The sequence below is a fragment of the Sander vitreus genome, chromosome 1, assembly GCF_031162955.1.
Source record: "Sander vitreus isolate 19-12246 chromosome 1, sanVit1, whole genome shotgun sequence".
Taxonomy (NCBI): Eukaryota; Metazoa; Chordata; class Actinopteri; order Perciformes; family Percidae; genus Sander; species Sander vitreus.
The window spans coordinates 20,041,069-20,066,188 of record NC_135855.1 but is presented as its reverse complement, the minus strand read 5'-3'; the positions used below and the strand labels follow the sequence as shown (position 1 = coordinate 20,066,188).

The 25,120-nt window shown below is 39.0% G+C and overlaps 1 protein-coding gene across 2 annotated transcripts in view; it reads left to right on the top strand.

Annotated features, from left to right (window-relative positions):
* kif18a (kinesin family member 18A) overlaps positions 1–24,365 on the top strand; it is a 39,562-nt gene extending 15,197 nt beyond the window's left edge. The window contains exons 10-18 of one of the 2 annotated variants that reach the window (XM_078247341.1): positions 3,650–3,812; positions 4,317–4,481; positions 5,581–5,702; positions 5,843–6,120; positions 13,292–13,348; positions 18,789–19,173; positions 23,067–23,159; positions 23,370–23,467; positions 23,784–24,365. In XM_078247341.1, the coding sequence (XP_078103467.1) occupies positions 3,650–3,812; positions 4,317–4,481; positions 5,581–5,702; positions 5,843–6,120; positions 13,292–13,348; positions 18,789–19,173; positions 23,067–23,159; positions 23,370–23,467; positions 23,784–23,914 (1,492 nt within the window). In that variant the 3' untranslated portion in view covers positions 23,915–24,365. Of the gene's footprint in view, positions 1–3,649; positions 3,813–4,316; positions 4,482–5,580; positions 5,703–5,842; positions 6,121–13,291; positions 13,349–18,788; positions 19,174–23,066; positions 23,160–23,366; positions 23,468–23,783 lie in introns of both variants that reach the window. The other variant, XM_078247335.1, reaches the window with a different exon arrangement.
* Positions 24,366–25,120: the final 755 nt, after the last annotated feature.

Below are 25,120 nucleotides of genomic sequence, written 5' to 3'. Positions count from 1 at the left end.
ACATCAACTAAAGAAAATGTTTCAAGTATAAAAGTTTCTTTACAGTAGTGCCATGCCATAGACAGTAAAAAGTTAAAAACCGTGACAGAGCACACTTGTATATACACACACACACACACACACACACACAGTGGTATGTTCTACGTGATACGTAGACACGCAGTATACCCACTAAGAACGCTCCAGGATTTCCATATACCCACTTAAAAATGCGCAATGACACGTAACAACATATTTTCCATTATATGTTTAATATATTTTGAATTGCCATCTGTGTTTTCCTTTGCATAAGCTAAATAAAGCTATTTCCACTGTAAATCGGTGCATTAAACTGTATGAAAATGAAGGAAATTAAGTCTTTGACGCTCAAAATTTCCCAGGGGGAGGACACCCAGACGCCCCACTTTAATATGTCCATTCTGGTCTATATATTTTTACAGTACAGTATACCCGCTAAAATACATTAGACTACACCACTGCACACACACACACACACACACACACACACACACACACACATACGGCCCTATGTTCAGTGGGAAAGTACGACATCTGCAAACACTGCCTGCCAAGATTCTAATCGTCCGTTATATAGTAAATGGTCAGGCTGATGAAAGGCTCCATGGTACGGCTCGACCACAGGTCCGTTGTAGCGGCTTAAATCCGAACCAAGTCCAAATAATGGATGTTGCACCGGTCTTTTTCACCAGCTCCTCCGTTTCACTTTCAGCCATGTTTACTCAAGATGACGATGATGCGTTGCAGCCGGTTGCAGCTCGTGGCTCTAAAAATCTTGGGTAGATTGCATCAACATGAATTATCGCAATAGTGCTATATAATTAAAATCTCTATCGTAGGCCAATTTTTTATTGTTTATATTGCATATCGTTTATATCGCCCATCCCTAGTCTTCACCCTTTACGTAAACAAAATCTCAAAGTGCAAATGTGGTTTTCAACCAGATGCAGCACTTTCAAGGTGTGGTGCACCAGCAAAATGTTGCTAAAATAGAAGCAAAGCAATTTTTTTTTTACACAAAGCAGTTCTACTTGCTTTAATCGGTAACTCACAAGTCAGAGTGGATATCGTTAGTTAAAAAATGCCAGCTGCTGTTCATTTATTTGTTTGTGCTGCCATGCACACACACTCACATGCAATGCATTAGTGGTGTTTTTGACAGCTGACCTACCCAGAGTGTACTGGAAACAAGGTGTCAGAATTGATGATCCAATGCCACGTATTAGGGGTGTGATGAGACACTTGAGATTTTAACACTATTTTAAAGAAAATTTCAATTAAGAAATATGACTGGAAAAATAGTCTTTACTCAGAGAACCAAGGTTACAACGTAACCAAGTGTTTCATTGCAGCAGTAAACAAGGTAGTAGGCTGCTCTTGTATTGATTTATGACCATTTTAAGACAAGGGGAGAACATTTCTCTTTGTTAAATATCATTAAAAGTAAAGTTAGGTTTTGTTTTCTGCTTCCGACTCATTTCGGAAAAAAAAAGAGAGAGAAAGAGAGCGATCTGCGTGAGTTAGAGCGGCCGTACCCTGTAACGTTCTAACGCTGGGTTTTACAGGCAGCTTTTTACAATTGCAACTCCGCTACTGCTCTGCAAAAGTGAACTCGGAGTCAACTTTGGGGCAGGGGATCATCAATGCTCCAAGCCAGACTCCTCTTCAAAGCCAAATGTATTATAAGACCAACAAGGTTAGACTGGCTGCTGCTCTGCACCTGTGACCGATATCCTAAGACAATTTTTACCTTGACGTCACATTTTTGTGGGGACGAGATCTCGTCACACCTTTACCACTTATGCTAAATTGCTGATAAAAGCCTTGCTCATTTCCCATACCCTGTCTTGATCAGCTCATAACACTCCTAACTTTTTTTAAAAAAACTTTTTAAACAACTTGTTTGTTTTACTCCTATGAAATGCTTTCCCGTGTAATGGGCACTTGAACCTCCTGGAAAACTGTTACTTCCTGGAAAACTAACAGTCTAATGTCCCTGTGTAAAATTGTCTTTCAAAAGGAACTAGTACTAATACTGTTTCATGGAGAGACATTCAAAGAAAGGAAATATTTCTTTTTTTATTTTATATCTTTTGGTGTTATTGTTTTGGAATTAAAACTGCAATATTGTGCCAGCACCTAAGTAAAAATTTTAGCTCTGCAGCATACCAATATTTCAGCATACCAATATTTCAATACTGAAAAACCTCTAATTAATTGAGCTTTCAGACAAAAGAGAGAGTACCTGCCACAAATATACACTATCTACCACTGTGTAAAGTATACTAGTGTTTGTTATAACTGGTATAATCATCGTTAGTTTAACTTTCTTTTCTATCTTTTTTATTTTATTTTTTAACATAAATCAGATTAACCACATCCCATCTAGTCATCTTGTCGGGGTATTTGGGGCGGGGGACAAGGAAAAGCTGAATGAGTCTCACTCCCACACATTTCATTCACTGGCATCAGAATTCACAACTCGCACAGTGAGAGGCTCTGAATAGAGGCTGCACGCTTCTCACGCTATTAAAAATTCAGCAGTCTAGCAAGGCCACGATGTCTCCTACGTCACTGGAGTTACATTGAAGAGTGCAGTCACATTTCAGTGACAGCTCTCCAGTCTTATTTACCTGCATGCCTGTCCTGTCTCTTCTCCTGCTTTAACTCAACCAGACGGCCACTTCAGTATCACCTCAACTCTGTTCCAGGAATACATATACACATCATATAGCTAAGAATATCTTTGTGGCTCAGTCCGAACAGAACAGGCATCTTGTGAAAGCTCTAGATTATATGAAAAGGTTGATGTAATTGATTTATTAAGTATATAATAACTCAAGCCTTAACACATTATTAATTATTTGTGGGGAATAGCGATATTTGTCATGCAAACTTTGATGTAAAAAAGTTATGTATTTTTACATTATCATTATTGGCTGTATTTTTGTATTTAAACTGGGTTCAGTGTGTTGATAAAACTATTAAATATCTCATGGCTTTAGTAGGATACATTAATGCACGAACACGTGGTTTGTAAGAGCTCTTGGCACATCAATTCATATAAATTTGCTCCTTAGGCCGGCTTCACACTGGGTGCGTGGCGTGAGCGTGTCAGCTGCGCGGCGTGTCCGTTTTTATTTCGGCTCCCATGTTAACCGGTTAGAGCTTGCACACTGCCTGCGTGAAAACGCATTTATGCTAGAAATAGAACCGAGGCCTATTTTTCACGTGACACAAATTTGGTTGAATAAATGCCTCTCTGACAGTACCAGCTAAAAGTGAGCCTTACTGCTGAATAAATGAAACAGCTTATTAAGGCTATTATAAGGTAACCATTTCCATTCCACATGTGCCTATTTATCTACTTTAAGAGGCCAATTCATACATTTTAACTGTGAATTACAAATATGTTTACGTTATTGTAGTGTGACCCTTTTGTTGTTGCATTTGAATCACAGATTGTTCCTTTAATTAACCTGCTCTCTTGTTTTAATGAAATGAGATGGCCAATGTGGTTTTAGACGATTTTTTCAAAGTTTGACATTCATTGACATTCATTCAAATTACCTAAAGAGCCCTTTTAATGCAAAGCTTGTAACATTTGATCATCACTCTTTTCTCTCTCTAGGGTGTCGGAAGCTCTGCAGCAAATTTTCTCGCACCGTGCCCAAATCAGGAAGGAACAGCTGGATCTGGAGAGACAACTGAAGGAGAATGAGCTGCGCCAGCGGTACAGTGAGGAGGACAACCTGCAGGTCCAATATTTCTGTGCCAAAGAAAAGACTGAGAAGGTATCTGATGCTTACGCTGCTATCCACAGATTCCATCATCCCCTACAGAAAAACAGCTGCTGAGTCATCATTTCACTTCTCTGTTCTCTATAGTTGTCTTGGCCTCTCATTTACGCCACTACAGGACAGGGTCACTGTTCCCAGCTCCTAGCTCCTCTCCGCCTTTTGAGTCCTATTGTTAATCCCAGCTGTAAATGCCATATTAAGTATAAAAAGAAATTTCCTGATATTTTGGTACCAAACTTTGTAGAATGGTTCACTGTCATCCAAAAAAAACTAAACTGTGGGAACAAATTGGTGCTAAACCATCTGACTGCATTTAAAAACTTTTATTAAAAAATAAAAATACATAGCGTTAGATTAACCTCTCCAACCTCTTAATATTTTAGATTCATCTGAATTAAAGACCACATACACAGTTAATAGTGTATCATACTAATACTAGCGCAAACAATGGGCGATTCATAACATGATTTAAATGACGTTTGTTGTCGCTTTTGATAGGCCACATGTAAGCACGAGCGGAAGATTGCTGCCTTACGCACTCAGCAGCAACACATTCGCAAACGTTTAAAGGAGGCAGAAACACGTTTCCTGGACAATGACGGCTGGCTTCATCGTGCCGAGAATGATATTAAGCTGCTGAAGTCGAGTGATCAGACCTCAGAGGTAAGTAGAACTAATTGGCCCATTTACTGGTGCTTAAAAACAGTGTTGAGTGCAGAGTGATTGACTGGCAAATTTGTGTTTTTGTTGTGACTTACAAATTCTGTAAATTGATAAGTATATAGACTTTTCACACTGTGTCACACAGTGTTTTCTTTTATCATTTATATTTTTTTCACTATTAAAAAAAATTGAACCTTCAATTTTGTAATATTGCTGAATGTGATTTGTAAGTGCTAATTGTTGAAAATCCAATCATCGGATTTAAAAAGTGAATTGCCTAAAGGTTTAGTATAACCTTTATCTTTTTTTATTACAACAAATGTGTAACCACAGTGCTTGTAGCCACTGACATTGGTGAGGGAGTATATCAATTCTTGCCAGACTTTGGACAATAGATCAGTAGAGGCGAATAGTGGGTAAAACTAGAAACTAAATAACATTATGGACAAAACTTGACAGGATGAAATAGTTTGTCATTGTAAGAACACAAATGAGCCTGATTAGATATAGTGAAAAACTTCACAATGTGGGTTACATCCTTCAAAACTAATCGCTTGGTGTTTTTTGTTTGTTTATTTTGGAAGGTAGGCTGTGTCTCTACTGGTGTCGTGACTGTCTTTGTTTTCTTCCCATCTGTTCTCCAGTAATTAGAACCGTGCTCATTTTATTTCTCCAGCTCACTCGTGGATCACTGAAGAGAATAAATCAATACCCTTTACTCATCCCTCACACAGCAGCCAGTTACCTAAAACCATGCCCATGTTATTTTTTTTCTTCTTTATCCTTTTTTCCAGGAACTGACCCAGAACCATGACGCACCCACTGGTCAAATGTTCTCTCTGCTGTTGATTCGTAGTTTCTTTACGTCAGAGTCCCTTTTTTTTTTTTCCTCCTCTCCCTTACCCTGAACAGACAGCTTTTCTGATGAAACATGGATGAAAACAGAACTTTGCATCTTCTCTCTAGTATCCTGACCCCCCAACCACCTTTTGTTTCTTTAATTCTGCCCACCCGAGTGCTAAATGAATATGCTATTATGTTAGAATTGATATTGCCTTATCATTTCTGCTCTCTGAACTCACTTCTCCCTTTTGTTAAGGTGTTAGATAAGGACCTACATTGCCACAGACTGGAGCTGCAGGTTAATGATCTCAAACAACACATCAAGCAGATGGTCGAGCTCACTGCACTGCAGGATCGGGAGAACAGGCGTATGCAGAAGTAGGTTGATAATACCTAGAACCAATTCTTATTGAATTAACTATTACTCAGTGCAGCTGAAGAAATTGCTTTCCACCTCACTGTATCTCAGGTTTTTCTTGGAAGAAATGTCTCAATAATATTTTTCCATTGCATTTCAGAATGGTGAACCTCTTGCTGCCAGCTTATAGCCGGCACTACTCTGCGTTGCAGGCGGCTGGGCAGGTCACAGCTGCAGATGAGATGGAGAACTATGAACTAGAGCACCTTGTGTTGAGGGAGAGAGGTGTGGTCTGGGCAGACCAGGAAGGGGTGGGGCAACAGCTGAAAGGTGAATGGATCGGAAAGGAGTCACAGGAGACAAATGAGGTGGGCCGCAGCGAGTTGGCACCTGTCTTGTCTTTCTCACATCTGCTATACCACCAGAGTAGCCCCTGCAGTAAGTCATCATACTTTTATCATCATAGTAGGGTAAATTATAAGTATTTACTAATAAATGTAAATTTTCTTTGATTTGTTTAGTCTAGAAAATATTTTATAAAAGTGAAAAACGGCCATTAAATCACCCGAAGTGATTTCTTGAAATTGCCTGAAAGTATTGAATAAATAATGATTTTATTTGTTAAGAGAAAAGCAGGAAATCCTTACATTTGAGAAGCTAGAACCAGTGAAGGGCATTTTTCCTACATAAATTAAATAAAAGATAGAATTGTCTGTTAATTCTCTCTCGATCGATTAAGCCACAAATTATTTCAGTGTTACAATGTACTACCATGTAGCCTGAAGGGTTGGGTACCTTTCGCATCTGAACCAATATCAGTACCGATACCGGTACCTGAAATTCGGTTCCCGGTACCCAACTGTACTTTTTTCAGTACTTTCAATTCAATTTATTTATAGTATCAAATCTCGAGACACTTTACAGATAGAGTAGGGCTAGACCACACTCTATAATTTACAAAGCCCCAACAATTCTAGTAATTTCCCTCTTTAATTAAATTTTTTTTTTATTTCAGTTAAAAAAAAAAAAGTTAAAATAATTCCAAACCTATTTATCCCATTTACTTAGAACATTATGTTATTTATTTAGAATAGTTTACACTGACAGAAATTAAATTAAATAAACCCTCTCCCTCTCTCCTCCCAAACCCGTCCCTGTAACCTATTAAATTGAATAATTATTCAACTATTATTCTTGTATTCGTATATTATTTTTATCCTGTTTTATTTTCATCATGACCGTTTTTAATTGCTCTTTAATGTTTCATGTAAAGCACTTTGAATTGTCTTGTTGCTGAAAGGTGCTATAGAAATGCCTGTGCTTGCTTGTCTCACAGGAAGTGTAGCGTCAACAGCACCGCGACTGCTTTCGGCCATTAATATCATATCACAGTGAATGGTGTCTGCGTGAAGTTTTGGAAACCTTTAACCACACTTGAAACCACTTTACCGGCATTGCCGTGACTCACTGTGACTTCAACAAAACTGCAGAGCCGACGGTGTGTGTGTGCGCGTGTCCCGGAGCTCCGCTCTCTGTCAACATGCAGAGAGGACAGATAAGCTTACGCGCTCTCAGGTACCGAAATTTGGCACCGTTTGATTTTACGTAAACCAATACTCGGTAATACCGACGTGATTCGGTCGGTACCGGTAAAAGTACAGGGTTCAGTACCCAACCCTAGTAGCCTGACTGGTAAGATTTTGTGTTCATTTTGTCACTTATTTTTAATTTAGTCTTAGTCTTAGCCAAATGTCCTTGTTAGTTTTAGTCATATTTAGTCATTCACATATCTTTTTTTGTTAGTCAAGTTTTAGTTGACTAAAAGTCTCATCATTTTAGTCTAGTTTTAGTCAAAAGAGAACTCAAGGTATCTTAGTCAAGTTGTCAAAACATTTTAGTCTTTTTTTAAATAAATTATTTCTGATAACCATTTCAGTCAAATAGTTACATAAAAATAAATGATATAAAGTTATATAAATATCAAGCCTTCTCCTTATTTCACTAGTAAATTCCTGTTAAACGACAAAAACAACCACTGGATGGGAAAAGGGTATTTTACAATAACTTTGAATCCAGCACGAGGCTGGCGAGGCGAGTTTCAAGTGAATGCAACATATGTGTTGTTTTTCAGACGACAACAACAGCAGCAGACTGTCGTACGTCTCGGTGTTGCAATCCTACACAGTGAAATACAGACAAACTTTTACACCGTTTAGCTGTCAGCATTTTAACAGTGTTTAATCCAGCTGCTAGCTAACGGTAGGCTAACATTCCCTGCTGCCAAGTGTAGTGTTAACTAGCGTCCCGTGCAGCGATGTTTCAGTTGCCTCTAACATCTGTGTAGGAGCATCAGAGAGAAGCGCAGGCATTTAAGTGGCACCTAAATAAGGCACCGAAATCCGCGTTGCTATTCGGTCCGGTAGATAACGGTCGTTAAGGCACCAGTCGGTGCCGTATTAGCACCGGGTCTCGGTACCCAACCCTAGTAACAGCTGAATATTCTATCTCATGATGAAAAAGTAGAGACGATTGTAAACGAAAATGAAGAGAAATTTTATCTTAGTTTTTATTTTATGCGAAACATTTTAGTCTCGTCTTTTTTCGTCAACAATAATGCATGTTAATTTAGGCTTAGTCAGCGTTTTTGGACATTGGCGCAGTCTCGTCTCGTCTTAGTCATGGAAAAAAAGGTCGTTGACGAACATATTTAGTCTCGTTTGACAAAATGAACACTAGTAAGATTTCACTTTGGTTGATGAATACAGGAAGACCTGACCACAAAATGCTTGACAAAAACATCAGATGTTGCAGTAATGGGTGCTTATAATGAAGACATTTACAGTGGGGCAAAAGTATTTAGTCAGCCACCAATTGTGCAAGTTCTCCCACTTAAAAAGAGGAGAGAGGCCTGTAATTTTCATCATAGGTACACTTCAACTATGAGAGACAAAATGAGAAAAAAAAATCCAGAAAATCACATTGTAGGATTTTTAATGAATTTATTTGCACATTCCTCGGGAAAATAAGTATTTCATCACCTACAAACAAGCAAGATTTCTGGCTCTCACAGACCTGTAACTTCTTCGTTAAGAGGCTCCTCTGTCCTCCACTCGTTACCTGTATTAATGGCACCTGTTTGAACTTGAACTTGATCAGTATAAAAGACACCTGTCCACAACCTCAAACAGTCACACTCCAAACTCCACTATGGCCAAGACCAAAGAGCTGTCAAAGGACACCAGAAACAAAATTGTAGACCTGCACCAGGCTGGGAAGACTGAATCTGCAATAGGTAACCAGCTTGGTGTGAAGAAATCAACTGTGGGGGCAATTATAAGAAAATGGAAGACATACAAGACCACTAATAATCTCCCTCGATGTGGGACTCCACGCAAGATCTCACCCCGTGGGGTCAAAATTATCACAAGAACGGTGTGCAAAAATCCCAGAACCACACGGGGGGACCTAGTGAATGACCTGCAGATAGCTGGGACCAAAGTAACAAAGGCTACCATCAGTAACAGACTATGCCGCCAGGGACTCAAATCCTGCAGTGCCAGACGTGTCCCCCTGCTTAAGCCAGTACATGTCCAAGCCCGTCTGGAGTTTGCTAGAGAGCATTTGGATGATCCAGAAGAGGATTGGGTGAATGTCATATGGTCAGATGAAACCAAAATAGAACGTTTTGGTAAAAACTCAACTCGTCGTGTTTGGAGGGGAAAGAATGCTGAGTTGCATCCAAAGAACACCATACCTACTGTGAAGCATGGGGGTGGAAACATCATGCTTTGGGGCTGTTTTTCTGCAAAGGGACCAGGACGACTGATCCGTGTAAAGGAAAGAATGAATGGGGCCATGTATCGTGAGATTTTGAGTGAAAACCTCCTTCCATCAGCAAGGGCATTGAAGATGAAACGTGGCTGGGTCTTTCAGCATGACAATGATCCCAAACACACCGCCCGGGCAACGAAGGAGTGGCTTCGAAAGAAGCATTTCAAGGTCCTGGAGTGGCCTAGCCAGTCTCCAGATCTCAACCCCATAGAAAATCTTTGGAGGGAGTTGAAAGTCCGTGTTGCCCAGCGACAGCCCCAAAACATCGCTGCTCTAGAGTAGATCTGCATGGAGGAATGGGCCAAAATACCAGCAACAGTGTGTGAAAACCTTGTGAAGACTTACAGAAAACGTTTGACCTCTGTCATTGCCAACAAAGGGTATATAACAAAGTATTGACATGAACTTTTGTTATTGACCAAATACTTATTTTCCACCATAATTTGCAAATAAATTCATTAAAAATCCTACAATGTGATTTTCTGGATTTTTTTTTCTCATTTTGTCTCTCCTTTTGTGTACCTATGATGAAAATTACAGGCCTCTCTCATCTTTTTAAGTGGGAGAACTTGCACAATTGGTGGCTGACTAAATACTTTTTTGCCCCACTGTACTTAGAAAATGTCCATTCAATGTTATGTTATAAATAGCAATTAAAATGATGCACCACAGCTCCTAAATAAATTGAGAATCACCAGACCAAAAAAAAAGATGTACATTCATTATCTTGTGCTAGTAGGGGAGAGGAAATATAGAGGTGTCATTGTATGAGGAGGCAGGTTGCCCCAATAATTACATATAAATGATTTGTCTCCCTCAATGAACTTCATGATGTGCATGCGACATTGTCACCCCTCCGCCTCCCAGAATGTATGACAGGGAGAGAGTGAGGCCTCGCAGTGACTTAAGGCCCTGACACACCAAGCAGACAGCCAAGAACTAGTGGCAACGAAAGGCAGATTTTTCCGTCTCCTCACGTTGCCGCACAGCGCCTTTGTCTTGGCCAAAAAAATGCACTTGAACACACCTCAAAGACTACAGCCGATGGCCAAGTACCACATACATTCCAGGGCTCCAGACTAACTTTTTTCACTAGGAGCACAGTGGCCCCCAACTGAAAATTTTAGGGGCACAACCAAAAAATTTAGGGGCACACACCGTAAATCAACATGCTAACCAAATATTCACATTTCTACTAATTTCCACTGTATTACTAATAAATACTTTGATAATAGATGCAGAAATTACAATGTGCTGTTTCAAATTCAGTGTCACTTTTGAAGATGCAACATAGAAGGTTAACTGACAGCACTATCGGTGCCGTGACACACTTCAACAAAACCTGCAGCCGACGTAGTTTGCACTGTCCGCAGCTATGCGTGTGTGTGTTTGTTTGTTTGTATCAGAGCTCCGCTCTCTGTCAATTTTCAGAGAGGACAGATAAGCTTGAGCTTACGCGCTCTCAGGTACCGAAATTTCGACGTTTAACTTGTAAAAAAGGGGGCAAATTGATTGGTCGCACATGTGCGACTGGATGTAAAATTCAGTCGCACACTCTCAAATTTTGGTCGCAAAATGCGACCATTTGGTCGCAGTCTGGAGCCCTGCGTTCTGCGCCTGTGTGAGAGGAAACAACTCTCCATCCTACCAGGCAGCGATAATTCGTCTTTAAAAAGAGGGAAACCGGATACAAATGCTGAACCTGCTTCACTCCCCGCCGGGAAGACAGCGAGCACCGGGAGACGGCTAACCACACTGTCCATCTTCCGAGCTGTCATCCATTCTCTCTGCATAGAAGTCTCACTGCGGCGGGGAACGGGGGGCCGCTGCGCCCTCTGGCTAGTTAGCTAACGTTAGCTTTTTAATTCCACCCTTGCCTTCATGCAACACTGGTTACAGAAAATGTGCTGAGCAAAGTTGTCACTCATCTGGCAATAGCAAAATCAGATAGATTCCTTGCACTGAAGGACGCCATTTTTTTTTATTAAAATATTGAGTTCAGGCATGATGCACTGTAAATCAACACTAATCTGTCAAACAGCTAATTTCAGAGTGTTTTGACTTGACTGTGCAACCAACTATGTTTCATGTAAGTGGTGCTGGTCATTATTGCGAATTGAACCCCTGAAGGGGTTCAATTCGCAATAATGACCGGTTCGCTCTACATTATCCTGCTTATTACACGGCTACTCATACAGAGGGTTACCCACTGATTACGCCTGCATCCCGCTCTGAACGGTTAACTTTACCCTGATGAGCACTGCTCTCCGGCGGAAGCCAGGTCATCCTGGCGAGTGAGCTATCCATGGAGCTAAGTAATACTCTGTTCATGCACTGTTGCCAGTAGCGCTGACTGCAATCCACATTTCCTCCATCCTCTCTCCCTTTTTGATCCACTGATCAGAGTTTTGAGCTCTGTATAAGCAAAAATATTGATTTAAAAACTATTTTATTAATTTAAAAATTGTCCGCCAAAGTCTATGATAAAAATTCCGTCAATAGCAACGATCTGTTATACATAGCAACGGTTATAAAGAAATAGCAGACCGCACAATGCCATGATTGACCAATCAGAGTCAAGTATTCAACCAAGCCGTGTTTTTAACATAATGTACGTAACCTCTTTTTAATACAAAGGACCACCTTTGTTAAAATAATAATTAAAGCTAACATGCTCCTTTTACAATACACTGTTTACAATACAATACACAGGTCGGGATGAGAACATTTGGCCGTAGTAGCTACAAGGAGCGTGTTTCACATATGGATGGTTCTGTAATTTGGGAGGCCTAAAATGTAACACATGTGACACATGTATTAAAATCATGTGTCACCTGAATGCAAAATAATGTTAAATATATTAGTAAGGTGTACGGTAGTTGAGGTCTACTGTATTTGGCATTAGTCCAGGCCTAGTGTGTATTGAAGGACTTATGAGATTGCACCATTCATTTTTAACATCATCGTCATCTCAGCACGACCTTGCAGCACCGGGCCCTCATGACATACGTATAAGACACGATGGATGGTGGAGCATGAACCAAAGCTGCCTAACAATACTCAATTACTATGATAAAGTCTGTCATTTGTGAGGCAGTAAACTCTGCACCTCTTCCTCTGTTCCACTGCTGGCTTGTTTCAAATTGTACTACATCCAGTACTTCTGTTTTTGGTTGAATTCTAATTAAAATATTGTCAGTAATACAAAGAATTTAAAAACTGCTGAATACATATATTAGTTTCAGCCTCCTGTGGATCATCGATGAAAGATTATTAAGATGTTTGTTTAAGACGCAAAACACTCCAGGTTGACGTGATCTTTGTGCAGTTCATTATAAATGACAACCGTTTCATGACTTCACGCCTGAGCCACATTGCACTGTGCATCATGCGCAGGCTTTTGTGTGAGATTTGATTTTCTTGAACTTTGTACAATAGCCAGATTGACTTGATCGAATCACAGTTTGTTTAGCTAGTTGAATGCCTGGTACAGTCTGCACAATAATAACTCCTTGAATCATAGCTCTTTAATATGTTAAAGTTTCACCTTGGTAAATTTTTACATTTTTATGTCAGAAAGCAACGTTGCATTAATATTTTCAGTGCATACTTTTGACTGACTTTCAAACTCCAATCTAATAAGTACAAGTAAGCTAGTACTTTAGCTAGCACTAGCGCAAGAAAACTACAAAAACCTGCAAACGTTTTCAAGCTTTTTGTGTTGTGATGTGTTGATGTTGCTTCTCCTTGAATCTCTTTTATATTTTTTTATTATCAGGTGCAGAGGGGCGCACAAAAAGAACATCACTGTGCAATGCTGCTCCATCTACAAAAGGTAAATCTACTCCTCTCTCCTCAGTCATGCAACATACTGTAGTCATTAATCTAAATCCCCTGCATGCCTGTTAATCCCCCCTCCCCCTCAATCATTCACTTCTCTCCTTGTCACCTCTCACTCAATCCATCACACTTGCCCAAACACACTTTAAGATATGATGCTATGTTTTATTAAAGCAGAAAAACACACGTGTCATAAAGTTGTTTTTAATGTGCCATATAAATGTTCAATTGTTTTGCTTACGCTGAAATTTCCACTTTGCAGTGTGGCTTTTTATTTGTTGAACATTTCTTTAGCAGTTTAAGTAAAAGGACTTGTTCAGAGTAGTAAAATAAACAATAAAAGTCAGGCATGTAATATAATTTGATTTATACTTGAGCTGCAGACATTCTGCCCTGGCCAAAACATGAATAATGAAATGATGTGAATACTCACAACCAGTTTTATAGAAGGAAAACTGTACATATGGAATCTTTGGGGAAATGTAACACAAAAACCTTTGTGAAATATTGCAGTTCAAATTGGCTGTAATGATATTTACTGCAGGTGGTCTACATTTCTTTGAAACATATTGTGGGAAATTTAACTTTTGAAATAAAATACTGCTGCCAGATGACCAGTGTTCCTTGAATGTGAATGAAACATGGATGCACCAGGGAGTTTGTCACTACTGCTATTACATTTCCCTGCAACGTATAAGTCCTGTCTGACCCTTCTTTCTACATGTCATACCAGTTGTTTTATTGTTCCTTTCCCATTTGGTCATTTATTGTTATTTGCTCATAAATTTATTTTTCTTTGCCAAAACATCTTTGGTAGTCTTTCCAAGTGTTGACACCTCCACTCAGTCTAATTGTATTACTATGGTGAGCTTTTATATTTTAGCAAAAAAAAAACTTAAATGGCCAAACTTTAACTTAATTCAGCATTTGCCACACCCACAATAAAACTTTGGGTGGATTTGATATTTGAGAAACACTTTTTTACCTTCTAAAATACTGGAATATTAGAATCATACTTAATAAATCCCTTAACAACTAAATTAATCAGGAGCATACAAACAATATATTATATATATATTTTATACTGTACAGTATTACCGTATTATACAGTATTATAGCTAAATGTACCAGACATGAAGACTTTAACATTAGGTCAATAATATCATCATGCATACATCAGCACTTTATGAAATAATTAACTGTTTAGATATGCATTCCATTTTAACACAACATACATGCATGCCTTTTTGAGGCTTAACAATAGCTTTATAATAGTGAATTATCATATAGTACGATCAGTGTTATTTATTCAAATATGTGTCTTTGCATCACTATGTTCCCATTATTTGAATCATGTAGCCACAGTCTAATAAAATCATAACTGTGCATCCTCCTCAATTATGCATTCACTTGTTCACACTTGCATCTTTGAAAGCACCATGTCCATCTTAATTTCAGAGCTACCACTCATACATGCATGCAGTATACACACAATAAGTTCAGCTTTATACATGTGCAGCATTATCAGCTATGTTAAATGACCGTACAATTACTGACAAATTCTAAATGATATGCAGTTGAAATAACACAGATGTTTTAATAAAAAAGGCATTTATTTAGCATTCAGACAAACTGCTCTGATCTTATCCTGATGCTGTTTGGCAGTCCCTTACTGCTTCCTCAGCTCTTAATGGTAGTTACTGCAGCATGTTATGAGAAATAACTCCACCCTGCAGCTTGCAAAGCCAATCAAATTTAATCGGTTTTAGAGAGTGTTAGGGTTTTGAAAGAGCATTAACTCTTTGTGGGCTGCTTAATAATAGCAAATCACACAAAAGGGATCTCTTTGAAGGAACACAATTTAGTGTTGATTTAAAGCATGTCCAGACATGCATTTATTAATAGCTTCAAGATTTTTCATTCAGCTACCTCCCACTGACCCGTTTATGCTGTTCTTTTTATATTTCCAGTCGATTCTCTACCTCTCACTTCTCTCTTATCTATTTTTTCCTCCTTAGATTTTTGCTGTCCCTTTTGCTTCAAACGTCTGTTAGTCTGGCTTTTTCCTCTATTCTACCTCTCTTTCCCTCCTACCGTCAAATGTTTTCTCTGTCTGTCTAGCAGCTAACCCTCCCAATCCCTCTTGAGCTTCATTCATGAAAATGCAGATCCACAGCAGGGCAGGAAAAAACGTCAACAGACGTAAACTCCCCTGCTCCACCAACCAGAAAAGGCGCACTATAAAAAACAGAAAGCAGCAACCAGGCGACCCTAATTCAGTGCAGCTTCCACCAGAAATAGCAACTCATGCATGTATTAATCCCCTACAAGCCAAAAATATGTGATTGAAGGAACTCTGCTGCCATTTATTGCTAGGGACAACTCCTCTGCCACAGAAAAGGGCTATTTATCATCATCTCCTCACTCGGTGTGCTGTCTGAGGTCTGACTCACATTTGCTAAATATTGCATTTTGGTATTTAAGGCAATGTCTAAATCATTCACCTTTGCATTTACTTCCTTCATGTGCTGGCATGTTTCCCTTAAGCCTGTCCCTAACCCCACCACACTCCTGCAGGAAATGCCATGAGTGTAATGGTATTCATAATGTGATGCAAATGTTGGTATAGTATGAAAAAGGCTGGTGGATTTAAGACAAATTGAATGAATCAAATTTGTCAGTGGCTTGTTGATCTTTACGTTGTTAGTTAGATTTTTATCCTGGGCTGGGACACACATTCATACGGTTTGATAAAGTAACATTACTTATCGGACTTTAACTTATCAATGCACTTATAATAATAACGACCGTAGCTGTCCTCAATTAAGGTCATCGTGTACATCTCATCTCCGGTTTTTCCTGCATCCATCGTGTGTGTGTTTCTGTGTGTGCGCGCGTCAGTCGCGTGGGGAACTGAGCAGCAGCCCCACCCGCTGCAGATAGCCGACAGGATTGAAACAGCACCAGCTTTCCGCGACTTTAGAGTGAAAAATCGTTACAGCGTACATTGATGTTACAACATGGCATCATGACTTTGCGTAAACATACACGCCACTTTCCTAAATCCAAATGGCGTGTTATCTGTACGCATTTTGAGCTATCCACGTGTATGTCTAAACATGTCTAAGTATGTCATAAACATACACACCACGTGGCATTGCCAGGTGCCGTGCTATCACGAGAACGTCACACGCGTGTTTAAAAAAAAAAAAAAAAAAAAGGTTGGGTTTAGGGAAAGAACATTGGGAAAGGCTTTAGTAACACGGTGACCAACGTCACACGCTTAGGGAAACAAACGGTTGGGTTTAGGAAAAGAACATTTGGGGAAGGCTTTATCTAAAAAATAAGGTTGACAAACGCCACACAAGAGACGCGAACCGGGCCCTCCTGGGTGAAAGTCCTGTGTTTTCACGTGATTGGTTGAATTTGCGTGAATTGTTGCGATCGCGACATTGCGAATTCCTGGAGGGACTGCATGATGTACTACATGTTCACATTAGAGAGATACAGATGGATGCGGAGTGGGACTCTAAACAGTTGGTGACTCACCTAACGCACAACATACAGAAATCTCTAATGTGAAATAACCAAAATTGTACTAACTTCATGTAAGACCACTAGACTTGTTTTCAGGGCCTTTACTCTGTCAAAGTGCTAAGATAAGCTTTCTTCAAACACTCTTTGTGACTAGGGCTGGGTTTAAAAAATTGATTTCTGATTTTAAATCGATTTTCATTTGAATGATCCAAAATCGATTAATAAAATCCTATAATCGATTTTTGTATGATCTAGGGGTGGTGCGGTTCATGAAAAAACATCCGAACCGCTCGGTTCGCTTGTCTCGGTTCGGAGCGTGTGTGTGTGTCGCACGGTTCGTCAGTACACTGTTAATGTGCACTAATCACTTACTGCCGTAGTGCCCACTTTCGATAACTATGTTAAAACACTTAATGGAAACAACGAGGGGGATGAGCGTGACGAACGCAACACATGGCAGCTGATTGGACGAACATGTCACGTGGTTCTTGCTGCTCCCGAAATTTCAAAACAGACTCTAATGGCATCTCGTTCTGAATACGATCTCGTATTTTACGAAAATAGTTCAACGAAAAGTGTTTCTGAAAACATTTTAAGCGAGAAATAGACCATATAGTTACTGAATCTGTCTTCTTTTTTGATCGACGAAGGTCAGTTTAAAAGATTGTCAGATTTTGAGAGGCGCCGAGCCGACCGCTCCTCAAGCGGAGTGCTGCTGCTGCAGGTCATGTCACATGCAGAAATGTCAAGTGGGAGAGATGAGGAAGGCTGCCCGGAGTTGTAGGATGCGCTAGCGTCGTATATAGTCTGGTGTGTGGGATCATTTTGGATTTCATGTTACCTATGATGGTGGAAATAAAACAATAGATAGAACTGCCACTGTGTGCATGTATTGTGCAACATGCATTCAATATGCTAATTTTAGCTATATATCATATGCTGAAGTATATTTCTGGAGTGTTAAAGATTAAAAGAAAAAATAACAAGAACCGTACAGAACTGAAAACTGTGACCCTAAAACCGTGATACGAACCGTGGATTTTGTGAACCGTACCACCCCTAGTATGAGAAGACCTAAGGAATCCATTGCTACGAACTATGACATGCTAGCTTGTCAGGAAGGGGGTTTAATAACGCTCCAAAGTTAGGCTACATTTTGGTGGGGGGGAAAACTGGCATTGCCATTTTTAAAGGTCTGGGGAGTTCATACAGCATTCTGCGATAGTAGAAAAACGTGCTCTGGTTTATTGGAATTTCTTTAAACCAATCACAATTGTCTTGGGCGGCGCTTAGCAACGGTGCCTCTGCAAAATAGCCTCGGGAAGGAACTTGTTTTGGTGGAACATGTGCAGATTCAAAGGTTGTTTTAGTCATGCAACAGAAAACTCCGATTGGACAGATAGTCTAGCTAGCTGTCTCGATATACCCCGCAGAGATCTGAGGAGCAGTTAACCACAGTCCTCATAAATCGACCAGACTTTAAAATGCCAACGCAAAGAAAGCGGAAGGTGACGGACATCTGACCGAAATGAAGGGCGTCCGGCGGAATTTCCGGCGGCACCTAAACAATCCCGGAAATGAAACGTTGACGATATAGACTACCAGATATCTAAATGAAATGTCTCTCAACACTACTGACTGTAGAGTCTGTAGAGCTGCACTTCATTATGTGTTCATGTTTAGTAAAAAAAAAAGTACAGTAATGTAGCTGCTTTGGGGTCAGTTCTTAATGTAAACTTTGTAGAATCTTTTTCATATCCAAGCTAAATTTGTATTGTAACTGAAATGTTCCCAACCTAATTGATATCGAAAATAAAATCAATTCGGGATCTTGTGAATCTGAATCAAATCATTTGTTTAATTTCGATTAACGATCTTGTTTTTTTTTTTGTTTTTAGGTGGAGGTAAACAGACAGATGTGAAACTGGAACCACTGTGCAGAATGCCCATCAGGAGAAATCTGTCTGCATCATTGCCACCGCAAAGCCCCCTGACCGCCGCCAAGGTGTGCAAAGTGTTCGAGGAAGGGATGTTCCCACTCCAGTGCACACCAGAACCTTCTCAAAAAACTGTTCATGCCCTGCCACAAAGCTCCTCCAGCACCATGGATCCCAACGTGACATTTGAAGTTCTGGACAATGAAGATCAAACTGCAAGCAATGCAACCATTATAATAAGTAGTGATAGTCCCTGTCGAGCATCAACGTCAACAGACTTCTCAGTTCCCAGCCAACTACTCCATCCTCCCAAGGCCAGTGACGGGAACAAGATTCCTACCAAAAGGTGAGCAAGTATTCATGTCTTAACTTTTCTTTTGACTTTAAGATGTTTGACAGTGTATGTGATTATTTAGACACACTTCACATGATTTCACAAGATATTTTCTCCCTTCTAAAAGTCAGTTTGATAATATAACAAGTCAGTTTTCAGGCTGGCTTGTAATGTGGATTACAGTTCTCTTGACTCTATACATGTATTATATTGATTCTGTTGACAGTCCATATGGTGCAGACTTTGAACACATTGAAGTAATTGTGTAAACAAATGCATTGATACACCCACAATACCACCTACTGCACTCCTATGTTGTCTCTAAATGTAATGTACTGTTACAATAGTGTACACTTATCTTAAACATAAACAGGAAACATTGTAAGACTTTAGGAAAAACTTCTCTTCATGGGAACTGAGACACAAAGTTAAATAAATACTGCTGTCACAGCAGAAACCAAAACTGAAGTATCACAATCTAACAGTAGACATACATTTTTATAAATCAAGTTCAGAGGGAAAAACTGCAGCAGCTGCCACAATGTATCAGAGCTATTTGTCACACTTTCTTTCATCCTGTTCACCAAACAATTTATCTCAACATGCACTGTTCAACAATGGACAGTTTGCCAGGGAGTGTTCTCAGCTGGCCCCCTTGTTAAAGCAGAATTATACCAGCAATATTGGCATCATTAAATTAACCTCTATGATATATGGAGCAGTTAGTTGGTCTTGTACAGGACATATGCCATTAATTATGTCTCAATTCTAAACCTTTTTTTCCTAGCCTTAACTGCTATCTGATGTCACACATGTGCCATTGTATTTCTCAGTTTTTCATCTACTTTTCTCTTGGCTGCACTCACAATCCAGGTGTCTCATGCATCAAAGGTTGATGCATTAGACACAAATAATGAATGTTATTAACTCTTTCTCTCTCTCGTTGGGTTGAAAACGTCAGGGCCATCCCCACTTATAATTTTTTTTGGCGTTTAAGAAATTGGTACAGATGGAAAACAACCCTTATGTCACCTTTGTCAATATTGGTAAAATACCTAACTCTTTAAAAAAAACAAAAACATAATTCAATGTTTGTTCATTATTCATGCCTTGTAAACCCAGACAGTTCTTGTACCACACATTTTGATTTAAACATTACTCCCCGAAAGCATAAAATAAAATTTTAAGCAAGCCTCAGTGAAGAAGAATTACATTTTTAAAATAAAAAAATAACAAATCTATTGCATTTAAAAGAAAAAAATGGTTCAGAGGGAATGAACACAGGCATCTCTCAAATCAGTTCATAAAATGCTTAAAAACAATCTGAAAACATCCCTCTGGCTCCCCACTGAAAGTTTCAAAGCAATTGAAGGATTTTGTGTAGTAGATGCTCAGTCTGGATAGCAACTAAACCATTCAGAAGTGGTAAATCCCCTAAACCTTATTCAAAACAAGACAGAGACTAGAGTGCAAACAGTATAAGTATTCTCACCAGCAGTACGTTTCCAGACTGGAACTTTGGGCCAAGAGGCTTAAGTCAGCTGAAAAGTGGCAAACACAATAGGAAACATTTCCAGCCATAGCAGCAGACAGGGTTTGTGTCAGTGAATGATGCTCCAAGCAGATGAGCCCTCACATTAACACATTGAGCGTGTATCAGTTTATTTGTTCCTTAGTGACCTCAAAATCAAAAGGCATCGCCTCAATTAAGGAAATGCCAATTGCTTGGGAACATTTGTTCTTTTCCAAAATCATACTGTATCATGAGGAGTTATTTTTCCTAACATAATAAAGACAGGGCTAATCCAGACTTTATGAGCGCACTTAGCACTTGGTTACTAAGTTGTCCTGCAAAGACTATTGTAGATGGTGTTAACCGTGTAAATGATGATCGCAAATCTAGAGTAAAGGACTTCAAGAAACTTTTATATATTTAATTGTGATTAATCCCATGATTGTCCATAATTAACTCTCGATTAATCGCACATTTTTTATCTGTTCTAAATGTACTTTAAAAAAAAATATATATATATATTTTTTTTTAATGTTTTTAATGCTCTTATCAACATGGCGGCAGACAAATAGGCTTGCTTAATGTAAATGTTTATTATTATTGCAACAATCTAAAACAATGACAAATACTTTCTGGAATATTCTCCAGAATAACCTCAAATGTACTGTTTGCTTAAAAAATATGCTAAAAGCATAATATGGCAAACTCAAGCCCATAACGCAGACAGATAAGCATATTGATCTGAAGGAGAAAAATCTCTCAGATGGTGTCCAAGAGGCCTGTACACACAGGAAGGAGTTTGAAAGGGCAGACAATTTGGGGAGGCTGTCCCGCTTCCCCCACCACCAGGCTACAGGGTCGGCAGAGCAAGTGTAATATGTTTACTAGCAATCACGTGCAGTGAATGGTTAATATGCCTTTACGTCCGTTTTGGTGAGCCCAGAGGGAAAATATGGCAATTTAAAAGTAGCCTACATTTACGATAGCTAGCTAACGGTAGACTACAGAGAAAGTGTGATATTTTTACGTCCGTTTTGGAGTGTGTACAAAAAGCCGTCTACCAGCAGTGATTGCATGTCCGAGAATAGCGCGGACATGCGCTTCACACTGCGAGTGGGCACGTGCGCCACTCGGCGGAAAAGGGAGAAAGAAAAAAGAGTTTGCCGCTGTCCGGAGCGACAGAGGGAAAACATTTCAGTCGGAACCGAAATGAGGAACCAAAATTTGCGTTCTAATCCGGTCCAAATACTACCGTTTGTGTAGGAATCAGTTCCATAGTGGAACTGGGTTTCGGTACCCAACCCTAGTTTTTAAGCCAGCTACTAGCTAACGGTAGGCTAACATTAGGGCTGCAGCTATCGATTATTTTAGTAATTGAGTATTCTACCAATTATTACATTGATTAATCTAGTAATCAGATAATAAATACTTTTGTTTTATTGAAGAGCAATAATATACAATAGTTTGGTTTAATTTTCGGAAAAAGCTAAATTTTTATTTTTAAAGGAAACATTTCTGAAATGCAACAACAACCTCAAACTAAGGCATACATTAAACATGCATAAACATTACCTTAAATTGTGCAACTTAACTTTCATAACCAGAAGTTTCAACGTGAGACTGATCTGTAAATAGGCCTATATGTAAATATTAGTTATACTCAACCTATTTTCATTTATATATTTGATTACAATGTCACACAGCTCTGTTACACTTATGCTAGTAGATCGTTGATCAGCTGTTTCTCCGTAAAGAGAGAGTGGAAGAAAATGGTGCGCAACAATCAGCTGTTTTTCCGAAGGGATAGTCAACAAGTCAGCTCTTTAGATCAAATTGTCACCACTACGTATTTTCTTGTCTTTGTTTTTGATAGTTGTGTTTGGTGTAGTTTCATCGTCCATACAACTCTGTGATTTACTTTTGTCGGGTCCGCTTCGTGGAATGGATATTTAATGAATTTAATTTGAATCATGCTATTTTGCCTTTGCAATTATGGAGCTGCTAGAGGATTTTGAGCCGCAAACTGATGATATGGGGTTAAAAGATGTCTAATATAACTTATGGATAGTTGATATAAAGATATTGAAATCAGGGTGATGTGATCTTGTAAACTAAACACCCAACCCTTAAACATTGATCTACTCTTTTTGTACCTGGAGGTGCCATGAGGCCCACTGAGAGCCCACAAATTTTTCATATCCAAATTTCTGAATGCAGGTACATCGAAACAAAGGATCAAATATCAAAACTTCAGATTTGTATACACATAGCTTTTGCAATACAACACGAACAGAATTATTAGTTAGAAGCATTATGATTTTGAATGCAAATGTTTCTTATGTGAAGTCCAAACAGCAAAGATGTCATGGTAACGTGAACCTCTGCTCTGTAGACAACAGATTCCGTCTTTACATGGCTTAAGGCGAGCCAACCCGACTTACATGCACATGACGTCTGCTGCACAAGGAAAGCGTAAAGTTAACTGGTAATGTGCCTCTGACTTCTTCTCTTACGTTCATGTAAATCATCTTATTTTATACCGGCAGTGGATTAAACACTGCTTTGACATATTATTTGTGGCCAGACTAAAGCTCGCCAAAATGAATAGCCAGTTCTTAATGTTATTAGGAGGGAGTCCAGTCTTTGATTAGTTTTTTTTAAATATTTTCTCTGTCCGTTTTTTTCATTTTAGCAGCATCCAAGAAGAGTTAACACAGGGTTTCTCTGCAGCGAAGCGCATAAAGAAAGACGCCTCAGTGGCCCGTGCACCACTCAGAGTGCATCGTTTTGCTGGTAAGTGTCAACCCAGAAAAACACAGTTGAAGAAGACATCCAGACACTTAAGACAAACTATACATACAGTCATAATAATTCACACTACAGACTGTCATGACCAAGAGTGCAAACATACTCGCAATATGATATTTTTTCAATGAAATTTCTATTTTACCAAACCAAAATGTTTTTTTCAGTAGTGAGTGGCTGTAAGCAATCAGACAGATTTTGTCTTTCATAACTCTAAACTGTACCTGCTGTCATGATTCTTATTTCTGCACATTATGTAGTTATTAATTCTTGATACTATTCCTTGTTTGGTGTCTGTCCCAAGTTTCAGAGGAGAACAAGCCTCGAAGAGTTGTGAGGAGTGTTTCTGAAGGAAATCTGCTTGAACCTCAGAAATCCAAGTCCATTTTCTATAAAACGTCCCAACAGTTCAAACGAGTGACCAAACGGATGTAATATTGTGCAACATGGTGTTTGAATCATGCTATTTTGCCTTTATGAACATTTTCACACTCCATCCTTTTCCAACTAAATTCATCTTTTCAAAATACTGTATATAATATTAAAATATACATTAAATCGCTCATACTAACAGCAAATAAATAAAACATGTCCTGTGGATGTTCATTTGACGAATGCGTGTACTTTGTTTTTGAATGATTCTCTAAACAATTGGTCAAGTAGGTGACCATATTTTCCCAGGCAGCTAATATCAGAGGAAGATTATACATGACCTCAAACAGAGGTCCAGCTGCACACAAAAACTGACACTGCTCTACACTGTTTGTTTTATCCTTTTTTTTATCTTGTACAGTTCATAACATTGGGTTATAGATATTTTATAATAAAAGTGCTTGTAATATAATCTGTCTGTTTTCGAATAATTAAATCCATTTCTAAGATGTAATATCTGCTTTTCTGTGCTGAATTTGTTTTTCAATGAAGTTTGGGTCACAAGATATTCTAACGATATACAGTTGTGTTCAGAATAATAGCAGTGTGTTTAAAAAAGTGAATAATGCTCAAAAGCCTTAGAATAGCTTCAATTCAACTGCACATTCAATTCCAAATCAAAACATGACCAAAATTGATCAAGTTTGTGTTATACCTATACAGAAAATGTAGAAAAAGGAATATTAGGCTGTTCAAAAAAAATAGCAGTATTTGCATTTTTCTTTACAAACTCAAACATTTACTGTATAAACTGAAAAATGTCTCAAGGGTGTGCTTTACTTTGAATCACTGCACTAATATTTAGTTGCATAACCATTATTTCTGAGAACTGCTTCACATCTGTGTTGCATGGAGTCGACCAACTTCTGGCACCTGTGAACAGGTATTCCAGCCCAGGACGATTGAACTACATTCCACAATTCCTCTGCATTACTGGGTTTTGCCTCAGAAACAGCATTTTTGATGTCACCCCACAAGTTTTCTATGGGATTGAGGTCTGGGGATTGGGCTGGGCCACTCCATAACATCAATCTTGTTCATCTGGAACCAAGACTTTGCTCGCTTACTGGTGTGTTTTGGGTTATTGTCTTGTTGAAAGACCCATTTCAAAGGTATTTCCTCTTCAGCATAAGGCAGCATGACCTCTTCAAGTATTTTGATGTATTGAAACTGATCCATGATCCCTGGTATGCGATAAATAGGCCCAAC